Below are 27,000 nucleotides of genomic sequence, written 5' to 3'. Positions count from 1 at the left end.
CCTAATAATAAAAAAAGTTCAAATTAACAGGACTTTTTGTTTTTAAAGATCTTTCATATGGATTAACTCAGCTAATCTACATAACACTGTGAGGTGGTTATTATTTTACATATTTATAAGATGAAGAAGCTCAGAGAGTAACTTGTCCAAAAGTAAGGTATGAAGGTAAGAAATCAACTATATTCTGGGATTTAAGGAATCTATGGAAAGCATTCTCAAGTGACTATTAATAGTGTGAAAATTTTTCTACTTGACATTGTACTACAACTTCTATTTATGGGGTAAAATTTAATTTTATCATAGTTCTGATTCATGAGAAGACAACTACATAAAATCCTGCATTCATTAGGGCCTACTGAGGGGCTACTGTTGCAGTGACAAAGAGAATGCCTAGACTCTACTGCATATATTTCTGGAAAGAGTTATAGTAATGTAATAAATATATTTTAATAGATTTTAATATTCATTTGACAAAAAATTAGCTTGACAATTTAAATAGTATGGAAAAATAAATTTGCATAGTGAATTTAGCTAGTTAGATGTTCCTATATTTCTTACTTAGACTTTTGGATACTTTAAGCATCTCTCACTCACTAATTGGGACTTAACATAACATCTACTGGTACTGTTTCAGCTTCCCCTTCTATTACTGAAGGAAAAAGTAAAGAACAGGGCTTTAAAATGAAAATTAGAACAGTAATACTTTTTTTCATTTCCTTTTCCAACCAGGCAGAAGCTACGTATTACCAAAGTTGAAGGTTGAAAAGAGGAGAATCAAGGACTATTATAATGATGAAAACTATGCATTGACATTAATGAAAAAAGATTCAGAGTGCAGAACTACCACAGTGGAAAGGTGGAGCTTTTGTTAAAGAGGTTCTTTATAACAACAGATGTAGAGGGATGAACAATGAAAATGTTTCCACTGAGAAATTTTGAAGAGGCAATTAAATATTATGAAAGATTTTTATCATTATAATAACTTTCAACCTTACAAATCACCTTGCCCATCCTCTTGTTTGAAAGTGTGGAAACTAAGAAACAAGTGTGTTAAATAATATGTCCCAGTTCGCACCATGAGTCAGTGGAGAACCAGGAGTGGAACCAAGTACCTTGATTCCTAATCTGGTGGCTGTTCCCCTCTGCCACAGCACCCTCCCAGGTTGGTAGAGGAAGCAGGCACACATACACACTCATGACACAGCAACAGCTAGTGACCTCAGTACCTTAGAAATCTTTCCAAATCTTCCTTGCTACATCGGGACCACGAGACATCACCTAGATTTTGTCCTTTAATCCATTCACCAGACATGATATGAAGACCATCAGCACATGATGGGTGGTCATTGTCATGATTAATCCCCATGCTGATTTGGAATATAAAATTTAAAAATTACATTAGATAGATATTTTTAACCTGTTATTATAATTGCAATTAAATAACAGCTAAATAATTAAAATAATGAGAGAGAAATTCGTTTTTTAATTTTTAATTTTATTTTTTATTGAAGTAGAGTTGAATTGCAATGTTGTGTTAATTACTGCTGTACAGCAAAGTGACTCAGTTATATATATATATATATATACATTCATTTTCATATTCTTTTCCATTATAGTTTATCACAGGATATGGAATACAGTTCCGTCTGCTATACAGTAGGGCCTTGTTGTTTATCCATTCTATATATACCAGTTTGCATCTGCTAACCCCAAACTCCCACTCCACCCCTCCCACACCTTCCCCTCCCCTTGGCAACCACTGGTCTATGCGGAGAGAAATTAGTTTGTTTTCTTTTTAAGTTTTTTTGATGTGGACCATTTTTAAAGTCTTTATTGAATTTGTTATAATATTGCTTCTCTTTTATGTTTTGGATTTTGGCCACGAGGCATGTGGGATGTTAGCTCCCTGACCAGGGATCGAACCCGCACTCCCTGCACTGGAAGGTGAAGTCTTAACCACTGGACTGCCAGGGAAGTCCCGAGAAATTAGTTTTAAAGGTCAACATAAAATTAGATTTCAGACTGATTTATTTTTAAAATTTTATGGTCTATATTAAAGGTCAATGTTTTTACTTAGTAAAAAACATTCTTCCAATCAATCTAGTAAATAACATGCTTAGTTCACCTGTATCAAAATGATCTATAGATATATTTTTGACATAGTAGTAGGTAGGAAGCACATAGAAATGGTAAGTTTCTATTCAATCACACTAGATTCTTGCTCTTGACTAAAGATCCTTTATTCATTCCTTTTATCAAATCCGAAAACACATTAAAGTATTATTTTTCCTCAAGTGCTTCACGAGATAGTCTTCCTCCACTTATCATAAAACACAAACTGTCCCTGGGAAACCTGCACACTCTTGGCCATCTTCATCTTTTCTACTGAATCCTGAATCTGTTGCTCCAAGTTGTAACTCTATTCTAAAACTCTGACTTATCTTCTGATGGACGTATTAGAAGACTGTTAAATTCAGTATGTCTAAAAGCTGCCCTTAATATTTTCTCTTTCAAACCTCCATGTACTCCTGTATTCTCTTTCTCGTTTGTTCTCTTTTGTGTGCCTTTGCTAGCCCAAGAATCTACAGGTCATCATTTATTCCTTCCTCTCCCAAATTATCACCCAATTATTTACTAATTGTTAGGGGCAAGCCCTGCTAATCTACTTTCTAAATATTTCTTTCAACTGTTATTTCCTTTCAATTCCTTCTGTTACTATTAAAAAGGATTATAAAAATATTTAATCTTGAAAATTACTATGGCATTCTGAGTGGGTTCTGTGTTTCTAATCTTTGGCAACATTCTCCCTTTTCCTCCTGCCCTGCTCCAGTAAGATCTATTTAAAAACACAATTGGGCTGCCTTTCGTCTGCTTTTCCATTACCGATATAGCAATTTCCAGCTCCTTAACATGGTACGCAGTTTCTTAATCTTCTTTCAAGCCATTTATTGCATTTCTTTTCAGCAAGAGTAAATGATCTGTAGTTTCCCAAACATTATGTTGTTCCTTATTCTCTTGCATTTTCTCTGTGTCATACACCATAAAAAAGGGGTTTATAAGCTTGAATTAAACAATTCTATGAGGTAGGAACTATTATAATACCCTTTCTGCTGATGAGAAGTAACTTTCCCAAGGTCATACAACAAGAAAGTGGAAAGTAGTGATGTTTGAATTGAGGAGTCTGGCTCTAGAATCATGTGACTAACCACTGAAGTCCACTCCCTCCCTGACCCTATCCAAAGTGCCTTGCCTTCAATGCCTTTCCCTGGATAAATTCTACTTGATCTTCAAGATTCACGTAGACTACTTTCAGGAGGTTTTCTTTTACTAAACTCCCACCTCGCCTACGTGTACTGTCTCTGTTTTCCCAACACAGGATTCTGTGAACAACATTACTACAGTGTTTTCTACATTGTACTGTATGTTTTTACTTTTGGTTATCTCTCCAGTTTCTTGAGGATAGGAACTTACTCATTGCTCTAAAATCCTGGCAAATGGGAACCATACTCTATAAATGGTATTTAAATGTTGAACCAAGTCAGCATGCATTTGGGTTGGCCAAAAAGTTCGTTCGGGTTTTCTGCAAGAGGTTATGGGAAAATACGAATGAACTTTTTGGGCAACCCAACAGAATCACTTCTATTTCAGTAAAAGTTGCATATAATCTCCTATGAATTCTCATAATGAGGGCATTAAAATAACTGTTTGTGAGAGAGTTAATACTGAAGAAGTAGAAAGAGGAAAGCTTGGTTTTGCACATGCTAAGTTTGAGATGATGGTAAGATAGTAAAATTCTCCCTTTTCTCATTGTGTAATGATCTAGATAATAAATAAAATAGTCTTTCATAAAAAATTTGTGAACAGGAATATATATATGATATTTTAAAATACTAATAAAAGAATATTGTTATAGAAGTTGCTAAAGGAAATTGCAACTATACTACCTATATTTTCTCATATGAAAATGAAAAATTTCAAGACTATTGAACTACATTTTTTGTTAAATAAACTAAAGATTTAAATCAAAATGGTTAGATTTAATGTTTTTGAAAGAAGAAAATGATATAGATGGAATTAATTAATTTATGAAGAAGAGTAATGAATTAAAAGTTCATTATGTTTGCTAACTTGAAGATTATGGAAATTATCTAAATAAAATTTAAAATATACTGTTGACTATCATCCTTCACTTTTAGTGTTAGAAAAATTCAGCTATATGATACACTATATTTCTCTTTCCTCGTCTAACTAATGTCCTTAAATAGGGTTTGTATCAATACATATTAATAGAATGACTGACAGAGAGAACAGGAAGAAAAATGTTTTCATACTTTGAAGATAAAGAGAAAAAGTAAGACATGATATGGAGTAGGCAGGGGCCAATTCACTTACTGAGGGCTAGAGTGAAAGACGTAGGAGTTAGATTTGAATCATGTATCTCCCCCTTATTCATGTGGCCAGAGGCAATTTAAATAATAATAAAAGAATAAACGTGCCTCAGTTTTCTCATCTGTTAAATATACTTTCCTGACTGGTTGTAAAGGTTACATGAGGATGATATAAAATGCCTGGCACAGTGCCTGCAATACAGCAGGAACCCATAAGCCTTTTTTTTTTTTTTTTTAAACTGGGGCAGTAAATCAGAGAAGTTTTATCCTATCTCTCTAATTTGTCAAAAAAACAGAGATAACCATCATTAAAGGCAATCTGCTGTATTGGCTGACTTTCATGAAAGTGGAGATTTAAGAAAAGCCAAGTAAATAATAATGGCAAGAAGTTACTTTGTCTGGATGTTAAATTAAAATAAGAAATTGTAAATACGCCACAATCTCCCAGATTGATAAAGATGCCTAATGCAATGACTGTACGGTTCCAATGCCGCCCCTGCCTGCATCACTGTCTCACCTCCCCCAGGGATTCTGGCTGCAGCACACATTGCCGGGTGACCCTGTTATAACAACAGCCACTTGCCATGTGGAACATACTCAACTCTTCCATCTGTGGTGGTGCAGTCTTTCAAACCATACACAAATGTTATTATTTTTGAAAGGCAACTGGTCTTTTTCAGAAATAATAAAACTTCTTAAATAATGTGTCCATTTGAAAGAAGGAGAGGGACTCCTTCCAAGATTTAGCAATTTGGACATTTTCCCAAAGCAGTGTAATGTTATTTTCCAAATTGGGAAGATTACAACTTCTCATCCAGATGATCATTTTCCTTTTGGGATCCTGGTTCTCATGTAAGAAATTAGCTACAGCCATGGAGAGATCTGGTGATTCAAGCATTGTTTACCATTAGTTAAATTTTCCTAAAGCTATTTAACTTGTAACAGAAGTTATCATTAAATTGGGACAGGGTTTTTTTTATAACCACACATCTGGAACTATCAGGAGACACTGCTTAGTTCTGATTCTACAGATTTGAAATAAAACAACTGTGAACCTTTATTTGTGCCAGTCACTATATTAATCATTTACAATGATATCATTTAATCCTCACAATACCCCCAGAATGTTTCTGTTATCATGACTTCTATTTTACAGATGAGGAAGGTGCTGAGGTTAATAGCAGAGCTGTGACTCAGACCCAGGCAGTCTGATGGTCAAAAGAAGTGAACGTTAAATCACCAAACTATAGATCAAAAGAATCCATTTACATATAAGGTTTATTTTCTGAATAATTTTAAATGTCTCCTGTCTGTTAGCAGAAATGCACCTTCACATATACAGTCCCATAACCAAGTCGCATGCACTGCGTGGAAAACATTCTCGAAGTAAGACATTAGCAACACCTCTCCTCACACTGTGCAACTGAGCTACATTTTAATAATCTCAGTTTAAATTCACTTTGACAAAGAGCCTTAGGCAAATAAACTCTCCACTAACATTGTACATGGTTGTCAAGTCAACTGAGAAAATATTTTTATCTTATAAAACTTCTCAACTTGTTTAAAAGTCTCTGCCAGGAAGTTTTGTGATATCCTGCGGAAAGCTGGAGAAGCATTTGGATTTTGAAGATGGTCCCTTTTGATGTTTAAAGAGTCAGAAAAGAGAACATTTATGAATTCACTCACATTTTTTGGATAATTTGGAAAGGATCCAATTTGTAAACAGTCATATTTTAAGAGAGTAAACTTTTTTGTGCTGAATACATTAAACATTTTGTCATGATATCTTATTTTCCACTAAAAGCCATATATTATATAGAAAAAAATTAATTAAAAAAAAGAAACTATCACAAATGACACTTAATTTCATACCATTCAGTGGTTATATCTGATTTGATGTAACTTCACTCCTGTGTAATCATGGAAAAAAGCTCAACATTAAGAAATATGAGACATTTTCATTACTTTTTATATTTTAAATCATTTCACTTTGCACAAAACAAATATGTACTTCCGCTGGTAAGTCAAGAGGCAATGGAAAGTAAGTCAGCATCAAGATAAAAAATCAGAAGTCAAAAAATAAAGTAGGGGTACAAAAGGAGATTCCTTTTGACTTCGCTGTGTGTTACATGACAGTTTTATCTAGCAATTCAACAAATACTTGTTAAGAACACACTAAGTGCTAGGCACTGTACTGAGTTGGGGTCGTAAAAATGAGTAAGATCCAGTTTTTACCCTCAAGGAGTTTATCATATACTGGGGCTGGAACACTCCATGCCTTGCCCTCATGCAGCTAAAAGATGCCTGGATCCTGTCCTTCTACGTTCCATAAAGCTCTCCCACCCATTCCTCCTTTTCCAACACTACTTCCATCAACCAAGACAAGAGGTGACTTTCTTCGCTTCTGGACTGTTGTTCTTCACTTCTGGATAACCCCTTCACACCTGGCCTTAACTCTTTGCCTTATTAAACAATTATTTAATTATTTTAATTCCTTATGAAAACATTAACAAAAACTAGTTCCCTAGGTAAAATCTTTCAATTTTCCTTGGCAAGCGATGATACTGAAAAATTGAATAATGAACCAAAGGGCTGGTTAAAATGCAGATTCCTGAGCTCTACCCCAACCGATTAAAAGAGGGCTAAAACCTAAGAAACTGTATTTTAAAACATTTTCTCAATGATTCTTACTTAAAATTCTGAGAATCAATGAGCTACAAGATAAAATCCAAACTTTTTATCCTGTTTTCAAATAATCTGTAAACTGATTTCAATATAATTTCCACTGGAACAGTTAATTCCAGCCTACTGTTTTGTACAGTCCCTTCCTTTCAGAATGCTTTCCACAGCTTATTTGTATTTACAAATGCAACTTAAATTTTAAGACCTTCTTCCATATAAAGGACTATTCAATAAATTCTAGCACATATTTCTCATGATTCTTAACTTTTGTATGCTTCAAATATATGGCACAAAAACTATCAGAACTATCTTCTATTTCTGGTGAATTTTAAGTAATATATACAAAGTATTACTACCTAGAATTTAAGTGTTCAGAGAATAAGAATTATCATATTTTCTTTTTAATTCCTTAAATTGTAATAAATAAATACACATAGATTTTATCAACTAATATAGAATCATAGGAGCAACTAAATATTCTGTACATTTGATGGAAAGTTGAAACTAATGTGGTATCTTACTGACTTGGAGAAACCATAAGCCTGAAAAGTCTATGGATGATCTGCTCAAGGAAGGTTGCTTGCCTTACTCTAGACCATACATTTGCCAAGAGAAATGCATTAGAGAAATGGAAACAGAAAGCCAATTCTTGTATGGCTGTTCACTAGTTGGGTGATTTTTCACTATGACACCCAAACCTACACTTGAAGTGAATCTGGTATGGGAGTGCTGCCACATCTCTGCTGGCTTATGTCCCATTCTGACTATTAACTTGGACAAACTACTTATTACTCTAACTGGTATCACTGTCTAAATAAAGTAGCAAATACAAAAACTGTGTAAGTGGTCTTACAAGAATCTCGACTTCTCTGGTGGCATAGTGGTTAAGAATCTGCCTGCCAATGCAGGGGACACGGGTTCGAGCCCTGGTCCAGGAAGATCCCACATGCCGCGGAGCAACTAAGCCCCTGTGCCACAAGTACTGAGCCTGCGCTCTAGAGCTCCATGAGCCACAACTACCGAGCCCACGTGCCTAGAGCCCGTGCTCCACAACAAGAGAAGCCTCTGCAATGACAAGCCCTCACACTGCAACGAAGAGCAGTCCCCGTTCACCGCAACTAAAGCCCGCACGCAGCAACAAAGACCCAGTGCATCCAAAAAACAAAACAAAACAAAACAAAAACCACCATAATAAGTACACTTCCTGCCAATCCAGTAAAATTTCTGAAGGGTATAAAAGCACTCCTTGAGTGAACAGAGAGATGTATGGCCATTGGAGGCTGAAAATATCCCTGTTACATTGAAGCATTCATAAAAATAGTTATAATACTACTAATAATGAATTATTATTATTATTCATTCACTCTGTATTATTCATTCTGTGTTATGAGTCAACCAATGTGCCATGCAATTAGAGCATCACCAACCTAACAATGAACCTTGAAAGGAAAACTTATCCACATTTAGGAATGAAGAAAATTAGTAAAGACAGATTGACTTGCCCAAAGTTCATTCAGAGAGTAGCTGGCATGACAAGAATTCAAGCCCAAGTCTGTGTTGCTTTAATACGCTCTCTCTCATCTGCCCACTGAGTAATTTCTATCCTTAACCAAGGCGTGTGTACTAGAGGAAGATACTTGTGACTTTTGCTGTATGGAATTCTAAACTGTACAATATGGAAACAGTGAACTTACATGTTGCTATTACCAATTTTAGTGGGTCAAGGAACATTAATTACAGAAAAATTAATTTTGAATATTTTAAGAAGCAACAGATTTCTAGAAATAAGAGTATATTTGCTTTTGTCTATTACAGTAATCTGTTATCTTATGTTTCCCATCCTAAGAGTCCTAGATAATGTACTGTCTTTATCTTCATTTCTTATTTACTTCTTACAGTTTGTCTACTCTCCCTTTAGAATATATCCTCTCTTTCTTATAGTAAGATATGCTGATGTAATCAATATACTGATACTGTATACTGATCTAATCACTATATCATACTACAAGATATACTTACTATAAGATATAGTAGATATACTGATGGGCATCAATGTAGAATGAAAGCCAAAAATTTAATTTCCTTCTAAAAGGGACTCCTCTGGCATTCTGAGAGAGATTAGCCAAATTTATGCTTAAAGGATACCTCCTGGAGCGTATGCTACCTTCTTATTTAATTAGCAGAATTTTAGATTAAATAGTACTATTGCTGAAACTTCTGGAATTGTCCCTTCCAAGTCCATGACTTCAGGATGTGCATGAAACAGCTGGACAGGCCTGTAACCAAACTTCAAAGAAGACTTATCATAACTGATGTATAATTTAACTACTGTATTTCTATATAGTTAATTTTATATAAGAATCAAAATAGCATATGCCAGAAAGGAAAAATATGTTGCCATATTTGTATTTTTATAGTCATAAAACCATATTTTCCAGTCAATGAAATTGCATTCTTTGACCCAAACTAATTCCTCTTTCCCTGCTTCTGGAACTCAACTGCTTTCTACTCTGAATCTCAAAATGATTGTCCAAAAGGTGAGTATTCCTAAAACAAATGCTTATTCATTCATACAATAAATATTTGAGTTCCTGTAATATACAATGCACTCAACCTGGTACTATATGAGAAAAAATGTATTAGACACTAATCCTATTTTTATAGAGATTCCTGTCTAGTAGGGAGTGTATGTGTGTGTGTGTGTGTGTAAATATCAGTATAAATCAGTATATATTAGATATTTACAACTAACAGTGTAAGGGAGTTAAAAAAGGAGATACATTTCCAGCTGGACTTTCAGGTCTAATTTCACAAAAAGGATTACATTTGGTTTGACCATTAAAGGGATTACATTTGTCTTTACTTAATGGATAAATAAAACTGAAAAAGGTATAAATCAGTAGGGCTGGGAGTTGGAATAAGAAAAAAGCATTAATAAAGACATTAAGCTTGAAAATTATGGATTGTTTACATTCATGAAATAGAGAAGTAGCTTATAAAGTTAGAAAGATAGATTGGGACCAATCTATAAAAGTCATGAATCTAAGGCTACGGAATTTGGAGTTCATTCATTAGGTGGTAAGGAGCAATAAAGATTTCTGAACTGAAGATCAGAACCATAATTCAGGAAGTTGAATCTGACGAAAGTAAGACAGATTAGAAAGATTAGGTGCTAAGGCAAGGAGACCACTGAGGTGGGTATTGCAATAGTCCAAGCCTGGATAATAACAGAAGAGGGAATGGACAGATGGGATAACTATTTCAGATGACCAATGAACAGAATTTGACAACTGATTATGGGAGGAGCTAAGACTAGAAAGAGTTAAAGATGTTTTAGGTGTCTCAACTTAAGAACTGGTAACAATATTGATGCCAATAACAGAAATGTAGATGTCTGAAGAAGTGGGTTATAACCTGGCCCTACCTTGGTTTTACCCAGGCACAATTTCCATCAAAGCATGTAAGCAAATGTCATTGATTTCAAAGCCTTATTAATTACAAGGCATCTGCATTGTTGGTACTTTGGCAATACTTAAAACTTTAGCAGGTGCCCCAAATATTTGTTGCCTTCAAGGAGCTAACTTTGCATATTTATTGCCTCATTAGCCTCTCAGTTCCAAAGAAACTACTGAATTGTCAACTTAGTGGAAAAGCCATGTCTCTAGGCCAAAGTTTAATAAATATATATTAGTCTTTTCCCCTTGGTTCAAAAAAGCAAAACAAAAACCAGAAACATACAAGTATTTTGGCCATGTGAAAACATGTTCTGTGTTTTTATAATCACATAATTTATAAGTAATTTTCCCTAACTTATGTAATTTTATCCACTCATCATCTCTATGAAGTAGGCAATCTAATTACCAGATGAGATTCTTAATCAGTAAATAAATTGTATATGTTTAATGCAGTTTCTTTTAACTTTTAAAATGCAGAACTCTGCTAGAGCTTTTTTATTTTCTTGACACCATGTATTACAAGTATAAATTATCATAAATGTGCTAAAGTCAAATTACAAAATTGTATCATAAACTGTTTTCAAGACAAACAACTTTGTCTACAACCTTATATCCACACTATTATTTCAATAATATAAACCTATCTTAAAAGGACAGTTTTTATAATCAGGAAAACAAAGTGCTGAGGCATCAGATACTAAATGGTCAAAAAAAATACTATTTCATTAATATAAGACAGTGATCATTTTCAAGTCCTTATGATTACTTTTATTGGCTACTTATTTTTAAAGTAATGGGATAAATTTAACAAGTGAGAAAAAGATGAGATGCTCAACCATTCTAGTAAGCAAAGAAACACAAAAACAAATTAAATTATAATTTAACATGTGCTAAACTCAAAGCTGGGAAAATAAACTGAAACTGTATTTACCAGCAGTCTTCTATTTAAATTTGGATAAATATTGCCACATGGCCTCCAAAAATAGTGCCCCACTTACACGCCTCTCAAAATGTATAAGAATATCTATTTCCTCACAGACGAATGCTTTTCATTCACTTACACTGTTAATCAAAACATCATTTAACAGCTATTTATTGAGCACAAATGAAAGGTGTGAGAGATACAATGTTAAACAGCAATGACAGCAGAAACAAACATTAAACAAAACAAGACACAGTCCCTGTCCTCAAGAAACACAATCTAGGGCTTCCCTGGTGGCACAGTGGTTAAGAATCCGCCTGCCAATACAGGGGACACAGGTTCGAGCCCTGGTCTGGGAAGACCCCACATGCCGCAGAGTAACTAAGCCCATGTGCCACAACTACTGAGCCTGTGCTCTAGAGACCACGAGCCACAACTACTGAGCCCACGTAACACAACTACTGAAGCCCGCACACCTAGAGCCCATGTTCCACAACAAGAGAAGCCACCACAATGAGAAGCCCGAGCATCGCAACGAAGAGTAGCCCCCGCTTGCCGCAACTAGAGAAAGCCCATATGCAGCAATAAAGACCCAATGCAGCCAAAAATAAATAAATAAATAAATAAATAAATAAAAGAAACACAATCTAATTAGATAGACATTAAATAATCATGCAAATGCAAACCTACAACTGTAAAAAAATTAGGAATGAAAACTACATAGAATTAATAAGAGCAGATATGAAGGGATTTAACCTACCCATGGAATACTTCTGTGAAGAAATGATGTGAAAGAAGAGTATGAGAAAATGAGGGAAGAGGACAGGGAGAGTTTTCTTGCCAAAGGAAGCACGTGGTCCTTACAGTGGGAGTAAATATGGATTCATCTGTGTAGATTTATGTAATCTGATAGTCGAAAGGAGAATTGCTTTGTGGTTTGACTGGCATACTATTAACAACACTAGGCTATTCTCATATAAGCCATAAGAATATCTCGATGAGCTATGTGGTTATATCCTTTGCCATTTTTCTAATGGGACTTTGGTCATTTTGCAAATTTTTTTTTTTTTTTTTTATGCGGGCCTCTCACTGTTGTGGCCTCTCCCGTTGAGGAGCACAGGCTCCAGATGCGCAGGCTCAGTGGCCATGGCTCACGGGCCCATCCGCTCCGCGGCATGTGGGATCTTCTCAGACCGGGGCATGAACCCATGTCCCCTGCATCGGCAGGCGGACTCTCAACCACTGTGCCACCAGGGAAGCCCTGCAAATTTATTTTTAAGAGCTCTTTTTATATTAAGGAAAATATTACTTTGTCATGTGTCAATATTACACATGATGCAAATGCTTGCACTGACTGTGATTTATCTTCTGACTTTTGTATTTTTTTCCTTGCCTTGATATTTAATTTCAAATCACTAATTTTATGTGGATTTTCCTTAAATATTTCTAGATTTCACACCTAGAATCACAGACATTCTCTATTAAAAGACTAAAAAAGAAAAAAGCCAACAAAACAAAAAATCTCACATACAGAATCATTTTGGTGTGTTCCGATGTAGCGTCTAAGGTAGAGAATCAGATTTCTGTTACTTTTGTTATTGAATGATTCATTTCCTTCCATTGATTGTAGGTGCAGCTTTTATTATATGCTACGTTTCCACATCTTTTCCTACATATAAGTGGAATTTTTTTTCTTACTCTCTCTTCCATTGACTTGTCTGATTTTTCCAGCACCAGCACAAACTGCTTTATCTATTCTGAAATGTATTACAATCTGATAGTGCTCACCCTCCTCCTCCCCACAGTTTTTTTTTGTTTGTTTGTTTGTTTTAAAGAAGAAATTTCTCATGTTGAGTTTTCCACATGGACTCTAAAATCAGGCTGTCTAGTAAAAAAATTCTATTGATATTTTGGGCAGATTATATTAATTTATATATAGACAATTGTCTTTTTATAATATTGACTGTTCCTACCCCAAACCAGGAAATCTATTTCCATTTATTTAAACCACTTTTATGACTCTGTGTGGTTAATAATTCTTCTTTTTATAAGTCTTTTACATTCCTTTGTAAGTATATTCCTAGGTGTTTTATCTTTTTAATTTTAATTTTATTTTTTGCTATCTTCAATATAAGTGAAACTTTTTTCTTTCTTTATAGTTTGCAAGTGGCTCTTGTTCTTGTATTGGAAAGAAAAAATTTTTTTACACAGTTTTGTAACAGGCCAATAAAATTCTTTCACTGTTCTAATAGGATTTTTAGTAGATTGTCGGAAGTTTTCCATTTATACAAATGATACTCATTTTGCCCCTCCTTTCTAATTTTAAATTTATTAAATATTTTCATGAAAACAAATATATGTAATATATATGTGTACACATACTACATTGTATGTGTGTGTGTGTGAATGTGTTATGTAATATAAATAACTTAAGTATTAAGGAGATAAACAGCAAGGTCCTACTGTATAGCACAGAGAACTATATTCAATGTCCTATGATTAAAAGAAACAAACCACCCAATTAAAAAATGGGTGAAAGACTTAAATAGGTCACCAAAGAAGACATACAGATGGCCAACAGGCACATGAAAAGATGCTCAACATCACTAATTATTAGAGAAATGCAAATCAAGACTACAATGAGGTATTACCTCACACTGGTCAGAATGGCCATCATTAAAAAATCTAGAAACAATAAATGCTGGAGAGGGTGTGGAGAAAAGGGAACCCTTTTGCACTGTTGGTGGGAATGTAAATTGATACAGCCACTATGGAGAAAAGTATGGAGGTTCCTTAGAAAACTAAAAATAGAACTACCATATGACCCAGCAATCCCACTACTGTGCATATACCCTGAGAAAACCATAATTCAAAAAGACACATGTACCCCAATGTTCACTGCAACACTATTTACAATAGCCAGGACATGGAAACAACCTAAATGTCCAACGACTGATGAATGGGTAAAGAAGATGTGGTACATATACAGAATGGAATATTACTCAGCCATAAAAAGGAATGAAACTGGATCATTTGCAGAGATGTGGATGGACCTAGAGTCTGTCATACAGAGTGAAGTAAGCCAGAAAGAGAAAAAAAATATTGTATATTAATGCATATATGTGGAATCTAGAAAAATGGTACAGATGAACCTATTTGCAGGGCAGGAATAGAGACCTGGATGTAGAGAACGGACATGTGGACACAGCGGGGGGAAGGGAAGGGTGGGACGAATTGGGAGATCAGGACTGACACATGTACACTACCATGTGTAAAATAGATAGCTAGTGGGAACATGCTGTAAAGCACAGGAAGCTCAGCTCGGTGCTCTGTGGGATGGGGGGTCAAGTAGGAGGGAGGTCCAGGAGGGAGGGGATATAGGTATACAATTAGCTGATTAACTTCATTGTACAGCAGAAACTAACACAACATTGTAAAGCAATTATGCTCCAATAAAAAAAATATCCTATGATAAACCATAATGGAAAGGAATATATTAAAAAAAAGAATATATATATGTGTAACTGAATCACTTTGCTGTACAGCTGTAATTAGCATAACATTGTAAATCAACTATACTTCAACAACAAAAAAGTATTAAGGGAAACCATCACACAAATAGGAAATTTGAACAAGACAAATTCTAAGATCCATGACCAACTTCTCTATCAGATCTTATATTTCTGCCTTCGAGAAGAAGGCACGCAAAGTGTGTGCTGTTGTAGAAATCATTTTAGTCCTGAAGTCCTAAAGACAGTCTTGTATACTTTCTCTTAGAAGTCTCATCTGTGATGTATCAGTCTTTATTTTATCTGGAATTGATTTCTAGAAATGAGCTGAGGAAAGTGTTCAATTTTATTTTTATACATGTGGAAAACCAACTGTACCACCACATTTTTATAAACAGCCAACTTTATTTACTGGTCTGCAATGAGAGTGTGGTCAAATGTCAGGTTTTCAAGTAGGCATGGGCCTGTTTATGACTCTGTATTTCACTGTACTGCCTGTCAATATATGCGTAAATGTCAAGATCTTAGTTACTATAGTCTCATGATAGGTCTTCATTTCCGTTAGAGAAAGATTCCCATGTTATTCTCCTCCTCATCCTCTTCTACCTTTGCCTCCAGCTCCACAGCTTCTCCAAGAATGTTTTGACTATTTTTGGCTATTTGTACTTATATGTAAATGTTAGAAATATTTACCAACTTATATAAAAGTTTATCATTGGAATTTCCATGAACCTCTAAAATATGTACAGCAGAATTGACATCTGTAAGATATTTCATTTATCCACAAACATGGTATATTTCCACTGATACAGGTTTGATTTAATGAATTTTAATAGGGGTATTTGCTTTTCTGTCTTTTGTTGGATTTATTCTTAAGTATTTTGTGTTTTCTATTGCTACAGTAAACAGCATCCTCATTTTTAATGATATTTTGTATTTTTGTGTTGACAGTTTTTTATATTTATCTTATATCCAATAGACTTACTATACTCATCAACTAATTCCATACTTTACCTTTGCATTATATTGTGTTTTTATGTAGGCAATCATATCATTTGCAAAGTAAAATAGCTTTGTTTCTTCCATTCTCATCCCTACATCTTTCATTTATTTTACTCTCATGCTGTACTGGTTTGTACCTCCAGTACATATATAGAAGTAGATATAGTGAGATCTTTGTGATTTTATTAAATTTATAGAGTATGTTTCTAATATTTAACAATTAAGAATCATGTTTCCCATTGATCTTGATAAATTTACATGAGTAAATTTTATTTTATTGGATTTTTTCTGCATCTACTGAGATAGTATAATTTTTGTTAATTACAAACAAATATTGTATATTAACACATATACGTGGAATCTGAAAAAAATGGTATAGATGATCTTATTCACAAAGCAGAAATAGACACAGACGTAGAGAACAAACATATGGATACCAAGGGGGAGGGTGGAGGGTGGGATGAATTGGGAGATTGGGATTGACATATATACATTATTGATACTATGTATAAAATAGATAATAAATGAGAACCTACGGTATAGAACATGGAACTCTACTCAATGCTCTGTAGTGACCTAAATGGGAAGGAAATCCAAAAAAGAGGGGATATATGTATACGTATAGCTGATTAACTTTGCTGTACAGAAGAAACTAACACAATATTGTAAAGCAACTATACTCCAATAAATTTTTTTAAAAAAATCAGAATCTGTTAATTAATCTGTTAATGTGAGGATTAAGATTTTTAAATGATAAATGACCTCTGCTATACAGACATAAAATCAACTTTATTCTCTTGTATTAACTTTGTTTATTTATACAGTGCTGCTTTATTTTGAAAATGTTTCTTTGCCATTTTTGCATCATTCTCAGATAAGAAATAATTGATACTTGCTTCTTCATAATAGTCCTTTATTGATTTTCATATTATATTAATGCTAGCTTCAAATAATGAATTTGAGGATGTTCCTTCATTCTAGAAAATTTAGATTTTCTAAATTTCCTTGAAGCTATTGCTATGTGAACTTGTGTTTTCTTTGAAAAGATTCTAAAGTACTGATTCAATTTCTTTAAATAGTTATAGAGCTTTATGTCCTTCCATTACATTTCCTTAGAATTTTCCCATTTCATCCATTTAGCGTTTTGCCATGAAAGTATTTAGTGTATTTTCTTAGTATCTTTTTAATGTCTTTGGTATCTGTGTTACATCTCCTTTTCTCATTTCTAATACTGTTGAATTATGCCTGTTTTTCTCGATCAATCTCATCTTTGTCAATTTTATTATTATTATTTTTTGCGGTACGTGGGCCCCTCACCTCTGTGGCCTGTCCCCTTGCAGAGCACAGGCTCTGGACACGCAGGCTCACCGGCCATGGCTCACGGGCCCAGCTGCTCTGCGGCACATGGGATCCTCCCGGACCGGGGCATGAACCTGCGTCCCCTGCATTGGCAGGCGGACTCCCAACCACTGCGCCACCAGGGAAGCCCTCATCTTTGTCAATTTTACTTGCATTTTCATATATTTAATTTTGGCTTTGTTATTCACATTTATCACATTTTTCTTTTTCATCAACTTCTACTCTTCATTATTTCTTCTATTTTGTTTTTACTTTGTTGTTATCTTTCTAACATCTTAATTTGAAAACTTAGGGCATTAATTTCATCATAAAATTTTTATGTATATTTAAAGCTATTCATTTTCCTCTATGTGCTATTTTATCTGCAAGCTACACTTTCTAAATAGTATTTGTTATTGTTTAAACCTGAGAATATTCTGGTTTCCCTAATGATTTCTCCTTTGATCTATGGGTTTTTCAAAAGTATGCTTGTAAATTTCTAAATTTCTTAGTTTTTTTGTTACTGGATGTTTAACTTAATTGTATTATGATCAGAAAAATTCCTCTGTATATTCATTTTTTGAAATTTGTTTAGACTTGTAGAATAAAACAATATATGGTCATTCTTTGTAACTATCCAGTATGTTTTAAAAGAGCAGGTGTTCTTTTATAATTGGCTGTAGGTTTTATATCTGCCCAATAGATCAATATTTTTAGTTGTTCAAATCTCTTCTCTTCCATATAGATCTTTTTGTTCACTTGATCTACCAGTTTCAGAGAGCTGTGTTAAAAACTCCCACTATGACTGTAGTTGTATCTCTGTTTTGTTAATGCTTGCCTTTATGCTGTGAATCTATGCCATTCGAATAGGGTTCATCCCAGACGCTGATGGATTCTTTTTCACTCCATGTCCTGAAGCAAACAAAACATTTGTTGCCAGCTGGCTGGAGATACACATTGCCATGTAAGGGGCTGTGAAGCTCTGGCTCCCTTTCACCAGGCTACAATAAACCCTCAGCTCCTCCATCCAGTATTGAGACTTAGCCTCCTGTGAGTGAGAAATTCCATCTCTTTTATATCAATAAGTTACTTCTATATCTAATATGTGAAAAATTTTCTTTCTGGCTCTTTAGCTTGACTATTGATTTAAAAAATCTCTCTTTGGTATTTTTAGGTATTTAAAATGGGGAGGGGAGATTTCAATGTCTTTACAATGTCTATGAATCCAAATCATAATGTTAATTCCAATGTAAATTTTTAATGTGACAGTAAATGCAAACTTATTACTTAGATAAAACAACTGATTTCCTCAAGCAGAATATTTTATTCATTTCTACTAGACAATTAGTACTTTCATATATTCAGCTGTTCTACACGGTTTAGGAGGTTATATATTCTACATTTTTAGTAATCAGTTTATTGAATAAAAGTACATACTACGTGCCAAGTATGCAAGTACTACAGTTCTAGAGGTTGGGAATACAACAGTGAACTAAGGAGTCAAGAATTTATCATACACATACAGATAGATTGATAGATATGTAGGTGGACAGATAGACAGATAGATACACAGCTGAATTGGAAACTTTCTCTGAAGAAAATTAAAGTCGGCAGAGGAGGATAAACTGGGGTTGTGATTATATTTACATTTGTAAGACATTTTATCAGAAAGGCCTCACTAAGGTGACACTTGAGCAGAGAACTAAAGAAGAAAAACAGAGACAGCCACGTGGCTGTTCTGGAGAAGAATACTGCAGGCAGAAGGAAAAGCAAAAGGTACAGGGTTTGAGGTAGATGTTTGCTTCATGTGTTTGAGTTACAGAAAAGAGGCTGATGCATCTAGAGCCCTCTTAGTAAGGAGGGAAATGGTAGGCTGGAAGTGAAGGAGGCTAGACTATGTAAGGTCTTGTGGGGCATTTTAAGGGCTGGGAGTTTTACCAGTACGATAGGAAGCTACTGGAAGATTTTGAGCAAAGAAGTCAGGCAATTTGCTTTGTTTTAGAAGACTGTCCCTGGCTCTGAATTGAAAACAGGCTGTAGGAGGCAAGGGATGAAAAGTAAAGATCATTTACGAGGCCACTGTAATAATCCAGATGAGAAGTGATATTGGCTTGGCCCAGAGTGGTAGCAGGAGAATTAGTGAGAAGTAATCAGATTCTGGATGTATTATGAAGGTGGAGTCAACAGCTGATGAATAGAATGTTGAGAGCGAGAAACAGAGAGGGCTCAAGGACAGTTTCATGGTGTTTGGCTGAGTAACTGGAAGGATGGAGCTTCCACTTTTTGTGATAGGAAGACCTCAGGGAAGAGCACTTCTAGGGTGTAGGGAATCATTTCTGCATGTGCATGCTGGAATAAAGTCTCACTCCATGTAGCCTTGGGTATATTTAAAAACACATGGGGACTTCCCTGGTGGCACAGTGGTTAATAATCTGCCTGCCAATGCAGGGGACATGGGTTCAAGCCCTGGTCCAGGAAGATGCCACATGCTGTGGAACAACTAAGCCTGTGCGCCACGACTATTGAGCCTGCGCTCTAGAGCCTGCGAGCCATAACTACTGAGCCTGTGTACCATAACTACTGAGTCTGTGTGCCACAACTACTGAAGCCCACACACCCTAGAGCCCCCACTTGCTACAACTAGAGAAAGTCCGTGCACAGCAACGAAGATCCAAAACAGCCAAAAATAAATAAATAAATAAATAAATTAAAAAAACCCCATATTATTTTAATAAAACTTTACCTGATAACTTATTAAAAGTTTCATACAATAGCTAAAAATGCTCTAAACAATTTGAGTGTGCATACAGCACCTTTTCTATAATAAAATTTCATTGACATTCTACACATAAGAATATTTTACTAAGATAATTACTATATTAAAACATTCACTTATTTAACACATTTATTGTTTGCCTAGTATGTACCGAGCACTATCAAATGGATTAGGAATTTCATGATAATAAAAAATAGGCATGGTTCATTACCCCTTGGAGCTGAAAGCCTATGAATAGATAAATGAATACACATTTATAAAGAGATGGTGGCATTAAGTGTTTAATAGACTGACCTACACAGAACACATCCTATAGGAAATGGTTATTGATAATATGTGTGAATTATGATCAGTAGGACATAATTACTCAAAGATGTTCCTATCCTTGTAAGGTAGAGGGTGTAGCATGTGCCAATGTCCTGCAGTGTGAAGAACCACGGTACATTAGAAACACTGTAAGAACTCTAATGTGGCTGCAGTGCTGAGAATGAGAGGGAGCGTAGTGTGAAGTACGGCTGAAGACATTAGGTTGGGGATAGATAATAAAGAGCCAGCCCAGAAGTAAGTTAAGTGAGTTAGAAGTACCCTTCTGCATTTCTGACATAGCATAGTAATTAACAACATGGGCTTTGGATTTGGACAGACTTGACTTTGAACATCCACTCAGTCATTAGCTGTGTGAGCTTTGGCAACCATCATCCCTAAAGTAAAGCTAATATTATTGCCTTCCTTCCTCAGGTGGGAGCAGAAGTCTTTGGTCTCAATGTGCTAAGTCAGTGTAAAGTTTTGTTGCCCAATAAATCTCCAGATATAGCAAGGTCAGAAAAATACTCACAGGATTACGTTACTAACAATTAACTTTCAAATTATTATTTCCATAATAATTTATATATTTTATAATATCTAAGACCTGGGGCTAATTTTTAGTAAAAGCTCACCCAATATTAAAGGGTTTATTTTATTTTCAGTTGGAATTCACAGAGAGGGCTGAATTACTTGTGGCCCTAAAGGAAAAAGTACGTGATATGTATATATGGTACATATATGTATATATTCATATTTCGTGTATATATATACACACACACATTTATATAACAAACAAATCTAAAATACCACTAAAATGTGTACAAAAGAACAACTTTTATTATTTGCAATGGATTGTATCACAGAATTTATGTCTAAAAGGACTGTACAGAATATATGAGGACAGAGATAAACAATTCAAATAAAAACCGCCTTTCAGGCTAAAAATAAAAACATTCCTCTCTGGCAACCAAAAGTGACTCCTCTGTAATACTGACTTAGAGTGAATAACTGTTATGTAACAGGGCTACTCAAAGTGTGGTCTGGGCAATGGCTGCCAGAAGGTGAACTCTTTTTTTTACAGATCTGTAATTAGATAAGCGGCTGGCATAGAATGTAAATCAGCTACATCATTAAGCACACAGTTTAGTTCAACTGACATTTTTTTTTAATTTCAAGACTTTTTCAACAAAGCGAGCAATGTGCTATATTCTGGCATAGCTCCTTACCTCATCAGAGACCACATTTCCAATATAAGATCAGTTATTGAGCAGCTAATGAGAAAATCAAATTTAATGGAGAGAATTGTACTACACACTAAAGTAGATTCTAGATGACCTTCAAGTGTTATATGGCAATAAAGAGAGACGAGAGATAGAGAGCGGGAGGAGAAGAAAATAGAAAACAACTAGACAAAAATATTTTCCTAATTGTAGAATGAGGAAGCACTTACAATTGCAAAAAACTGTAGAAAAAATAATATGAGATTTGACTACTAAAAAACAGTCTGCAGGTCAAAAACTTTAAAAGACAAGATTAAACTAAGAGAACTAGGAAGATCTTAACAATATATTTGATCAAAAAAGAATGTCCTTAACATCAGAAGAACCCCTAAAAAATTAATCTCTCTTAGTTTCAGTTTTCTCATGTGTAAAAAGATGATAATACTTACTTCAAGACTTCTGTGAGATTGGATTAGATATGAATAAACTGTTTAGTACAATGTCTGATAATAAGTATTTTAAATTATTTGATAGTCTTTAGCAACATAATATAAATATGATATTCTAAAACTTAAAAAATACTGTGTAATTGTGCAGTTGAGAGTTAACTCCACAAGCTTGTGTGGTCCCAAACCTGCACATTCTAAACAAAGGTCTGGGACTTGCCTTGCTCTTCAGAGCTAACTCTAAGCCCTTGAAATATCCTGCCTAATAAAAAAGTATTTGTTTACTTGGGGGCCCTGGGACATGTCCAATAGTTAATACTAACAATGTGATTTGTGGTGGGGGACTTAGAACAGCTTGACCTCTGTAGGGAATAGGTGGTCAGCCATGCTTACGTGACTAAATTCCACTAAAAACCCTGAGTACCAAAGCTCGGGTTAGCTTCTCTAGTTGGCAGTATAATGTGCGTGTTCTCAGACATTATTATTGAGAGAATTAAGCATAGTCTGTACAACTCCACTAGAAGAGGACAAGTGGCAGCTTGCGCCAGGTGTCCCCTGGACCCTGCCCTGTGTGCCTTTTTCCTTTGCTGATTTTAACCTATATCCTTTTACTGTAATAAACTATCATTAGGAGTAAAACAGCTTGGCTGAATTTTATGAGTCCTTCTAGCAAATCATTGAACCTGAGGGAGGTCTTGGGGACTCTCTCTCCACACACAGTAATGTAACCACAATTAATATATTAATAATAAATTACAGCTTGAAATCAAAGTATAATCTCTCACTTTAAGAAATTTTGTTCATAAAGATGATATAAGACATATAAAATATAGTGACTATATGTATACATATGTATTCACAAACCCTGTCAAAGTTATGAACAATTTCATAAGGTATTTTATTTATAAAAATAAAGTTTTAGCCTTCATCACAATAAATTAATGAAAGTCCTATCTGTATTTCATGAGCATAAAAACATTAAATACCAATAAAAACATTCTATTGTTGAAATTTTTGGTTATAAGAAAAATAATCACTCCCCTGACCTATCATTTAGAAAGAAAAATAATTTTCGAAAGGAATCATAAAATATTGGTATAAATCATTTTTTCCTCTTTCTTGCTATGGATTCTAACTTATACTTTTGTATATAATTACATATAAGATTTTTAATTGGTAATTTCTCTAAGGAAAATTTTAATATATTTTTGCAGACATTACTTAAGATTCTTTTGCAATAGTAAAAGAAGGATATTTTTGTTCACTTCAATTACTTAAATTCTAACCCCCCACAAGAGTCAGATTTATTATTTGGTGGCCCATATTGACTTTCCCAGCTATACATGGAGTTGCTCTGGGAATTTCTAGAGATCAAATTCAAGGCAACAATCATAAATACATTCAAATCAATTTAGAATCATTTCATGTGTAATTATAAATGTATTCTTTATTGACAAGTTCAGATGAAATCATTCTGCCTTTCTTAAACTGTGGGTTGAAAAATTAAATGATCCATTTCTGCCTACAGGAAAAATATTGAATATATTGGAAGAAATTATAACCAAAAAAAGAAATCCAAAAAGAAAAAAAAAATAAGAATTAAGTAGCTTCACTTAAGTAGCTGAATCTTAATTATACCTCTAAGTAAAAGAGCTCTGTTGTCTGTGTGTGTGTGCGCGTGTGCACATGCACATAGAATCCATAAATATACTTATTTAACATCTATGAAAACTTTCCCTATGTGAGAAGCTATGTATATATGAACACTGTCTTTTATTTCCTCTTCCTACATTTTTGTTTCATTGTGCTTTTTATCTTACACTGGATGATGATGATGTAATTTATATGGATGAACTTCCTGCTGTTCGTTTGTTCTTTATGAAGACACCATTACTCTCACTGCTATTGTCTCCCACTATCTAGCAGCAAGAAAAATTTTAGCCTCTACTTTTGAGACAAATATTGCTTACTGGTAAGGAGAATTCTTAGCAGCTAAGTAGTTTAACATATATCACATGTCCTGGTATTAATCCATCAAGCATTACACATACCTTTGGCACATCTCTATTGATTTTGGGTACAGCTCTATAAAAGTCAAATAAAATAATATTTTACTACCATTTTAGCCATTCCAACCTGAGTTCCTGGTCATAAACCAATGTTTCTACTACTTAAAGCTGAAGTGGCCTTTCCTTAAATTATATCATTTATTTTTTTGTTTAAGTAGTTGTAGGTTCTTGACCGAGCCTTTGCATATTAATGAAGCAACCTGTACTGTGGTTGGTTCCTTTAATTACTGTTTTTCCTATGTTTTAGAATATAACACAGACTGAAGAAATTAATTTAAAAGAAGTTGCTTTTAAACTCTAAAATTTCTTTTTAAAGTGAACCCTCTAGTATTCAAGGTACTTGACAAAATTATTTAATGTCTGTTTCATTAAAAGATACTCAGCTTCTCTACCAAACTGTTAATGCATGGCTGAAGTAAACATTTTAATTATTCAGAAACTTACATTTAATTTATAAAAATTGTATTTATGAGTAATATGCACTGTCTTAAAATATTTTTAACAATAACTTTTTCTTGCCTCTAAACATTATTGTCAGCATTTTTCATTCAAATGATACATGTGGTTTTTCCCATTATGATTAAACTGAAACATCTTTAAATTATGAAAACTGTATTGGAATTAAGAATCTAAATCCTATGATTCCTGGTGTGAGATACTGACTGAGGTCATTGCACTGCATACTTTCCCTAAAGGATAAGGATTTTAAAGTGTATTTATCTTTTCTTGTTTCTTTTTCAAATAACAAACTCCTTATATATTCTAGAACACTTGAATGACTACTGAAATACTGCATGGGAGAAAATGAAAGTGTACCTACACATTTGAAAACAGTGACATCAAAAATCAATCCCTGCTGATAATATCCTATTTCTCGGACTAGGCTATGGGTACATGGGTACATTCAATTTTTGATAATTCATAGGGCTGTATAATTATGACTTGATCATTTTCCTATACTTCAGTTTACTCTAATAAAAAGGGTTTTTTTAAACAAACACCATTATGTCATTTATAAGTTTTTGTCTAAGTTTTCCTTTTCCAGTCAAATTCCACTGCCAACACAAGTTTATGCAATTGTCTACAGAGTCCAGGTATATAATGAAAATGAAGTCAGCTGGGTGCACGATAGCAGAGTGCTGTCGCCTGTGATGAGCTGGGAAAAATGGGCCCAGCCTAAAGGGTACAGACGCTACTCAACTCCAAGGAATGGCTGCCATATGGGACTGTGAGTCTAATGTCGCCAGGTCTGGAAATTTGAATTTTTATGTCAAATTTATACTTTTTAATATTGGCAACTGATTCAATTTTTGAAACACTGCTGGCCAAACTAAATATGTCTTTGACCAAAGAGGTCTCCATAAAGATCACCTCCCTGAGTAGGACTTCAGTAAATCTGAGTTCAATTAAAATACTTTTCATCTGCACTGCTGACACTGCTAGCATGAAGAGAAGCCTACAGTCAAAATTAAGTCTGATTCCCTAACCCACACCATTCTACTATAATGTATTTCTTGTAAATATGTGTCTATTTCTTTTGTCATTTGAATCTCAAACCAACCTCATAACACAGATATTATCTGCATTTTATTGATGAGGAATCCAAGGTCCAAAGATAGTAGACAACTTAATGAAGAAATTCAGAACAGTATGACCTGAGTTAGATTACTTGAGTTTAAATCCTTCCTCCATCATAGTATTTTTATAACTGTGGGAGGGTAAATTAACCTCTCTGTACTTCAGTTTTCTCCCCTGTAAGATGGGTACTCTTACAGTCTACCTGACAAGAACACTGTGGGGATATATAAAGCATGTAGAAATGTGCCTGGCACATAGTAAGTGCTATATAAGTGTTGCTACCACTAATTATTATTGCTATTTTTATTATCTGTAAAATGAAATCCCTGCTTTTTGTGAGTTTTAAGTGAAATAATTTATGTAAAGTGCTTACTTAGAATTATGCCTGAGACGTACTTAATGTTCATTACACATGAATTGTGAGACCAGTTTAATTCTCTTCCAGATCCATTACTCCTAAACTGTACAGATTAATTCCTTTGCTCTGTAGTGGATAATAACAAACAGGTACTATTAGAAGCTGGAACTATTTTTACTTGTACATAGTGTTTTCCTTGGATGCTTGAATAATGCACAGTTGTGTAGTGTCATGATTATTGCAAGGTTTCTATCATTTGGAAATGTGAGTGAAATGAATCAGGTGCCATGTAATGATTGTCCTGATGAGGATTTTAATAATGTAGTAAGATTTCATTCAGAGTATCAGGAATGGTTACAACATCCAGAAGATACTCTTCAAATTTAAATATCTTTTCTGCCTCCTCTTTTACCTAATTTAAAAACTTAGGCTCAAAGCAAAAAATGAAAAGATATGCATGTAATTCAATAACTCAAATTACAAAGGTACGTGCTAATATATTAGCATAGCCAGGATTTTTACTTACTTGTGGCCCATTTCATGAGCAATTGTAAATGCAAGGTTCAGGCCATTGTCTTCAGCAATAATACATTTTCTCTTTTCACTACACATTCCACTCAAGTAAGCTATACCTAGAAAACACAAATGTTAATTATCAAATGTCAGAATTAAAATGCAAATATTTATGCTTTGTATTAATAGAAGAAAAGAAAAATGATAGTTTTCCCCCTCAAATATGTCAATATTAAACTGTGATATCCAGCCCCTAAAAACAATTTCAGGAGAAAATGCATATGTATATGTCACTCAATAAACTGTTAATATTGTTTTCAATTTTATATTTTAGATGAAATTATTTTATCAATTATACAGTTCTCAAAAGGCATACCATAAACATACATTTTATAAATACCACTTTTTATTGTCATGTAAGATAAAGTTACAACTTAG

The 27,000-nt window shown here is 34.2% G+C and overlaps 1 protein-coding gene across 1 annotated transcript in view; it reads right to left on the bottom strand.

The window, feature by feature from the left end:
* ADAMTS19 (ADAM metallopeptidase with thrombospondin type 1 motif 19) overlaps positions 1-27,000 on the bottom strand; it is a gene marked incomplete at its 5' end in the record, with an annotated part of 287,542 nt that overhangs the window by 138,662 nt on the left and 121,880 nt on the right. The window contains 2 exons of the mRNA XM_081232610.1: positions 1,227-1,367; positions 26,576-26,681. Coding sequence (XP_081088736.1) covers positions 1,227-1,367; positions 26,576-26,681 — 247 coding nt within the window. The remainder of the gene's footprint in view (positions 1-1,226; positions 1,368-26,575; positions 26,682-27,000) is intronic.

The sequence above is a fragment of the Mesoplodon bidens genome, assembly GCF_964165515.1.
Source record: "Mesoplodon bidens genome assembly, chromosome: 4".
Lineage (NCBI taxonomy): Eukaryota > Metazoa > Chordata > Mammalia > Artiodactyla > Ziphiidae > Mesoplodon > Mesoplodon bidens.
The sequence above is the reverse complement of the archived record's forward strand: the minus strand, read 5'-3'. Positions and strand labels throughout refer to the sequence as shown.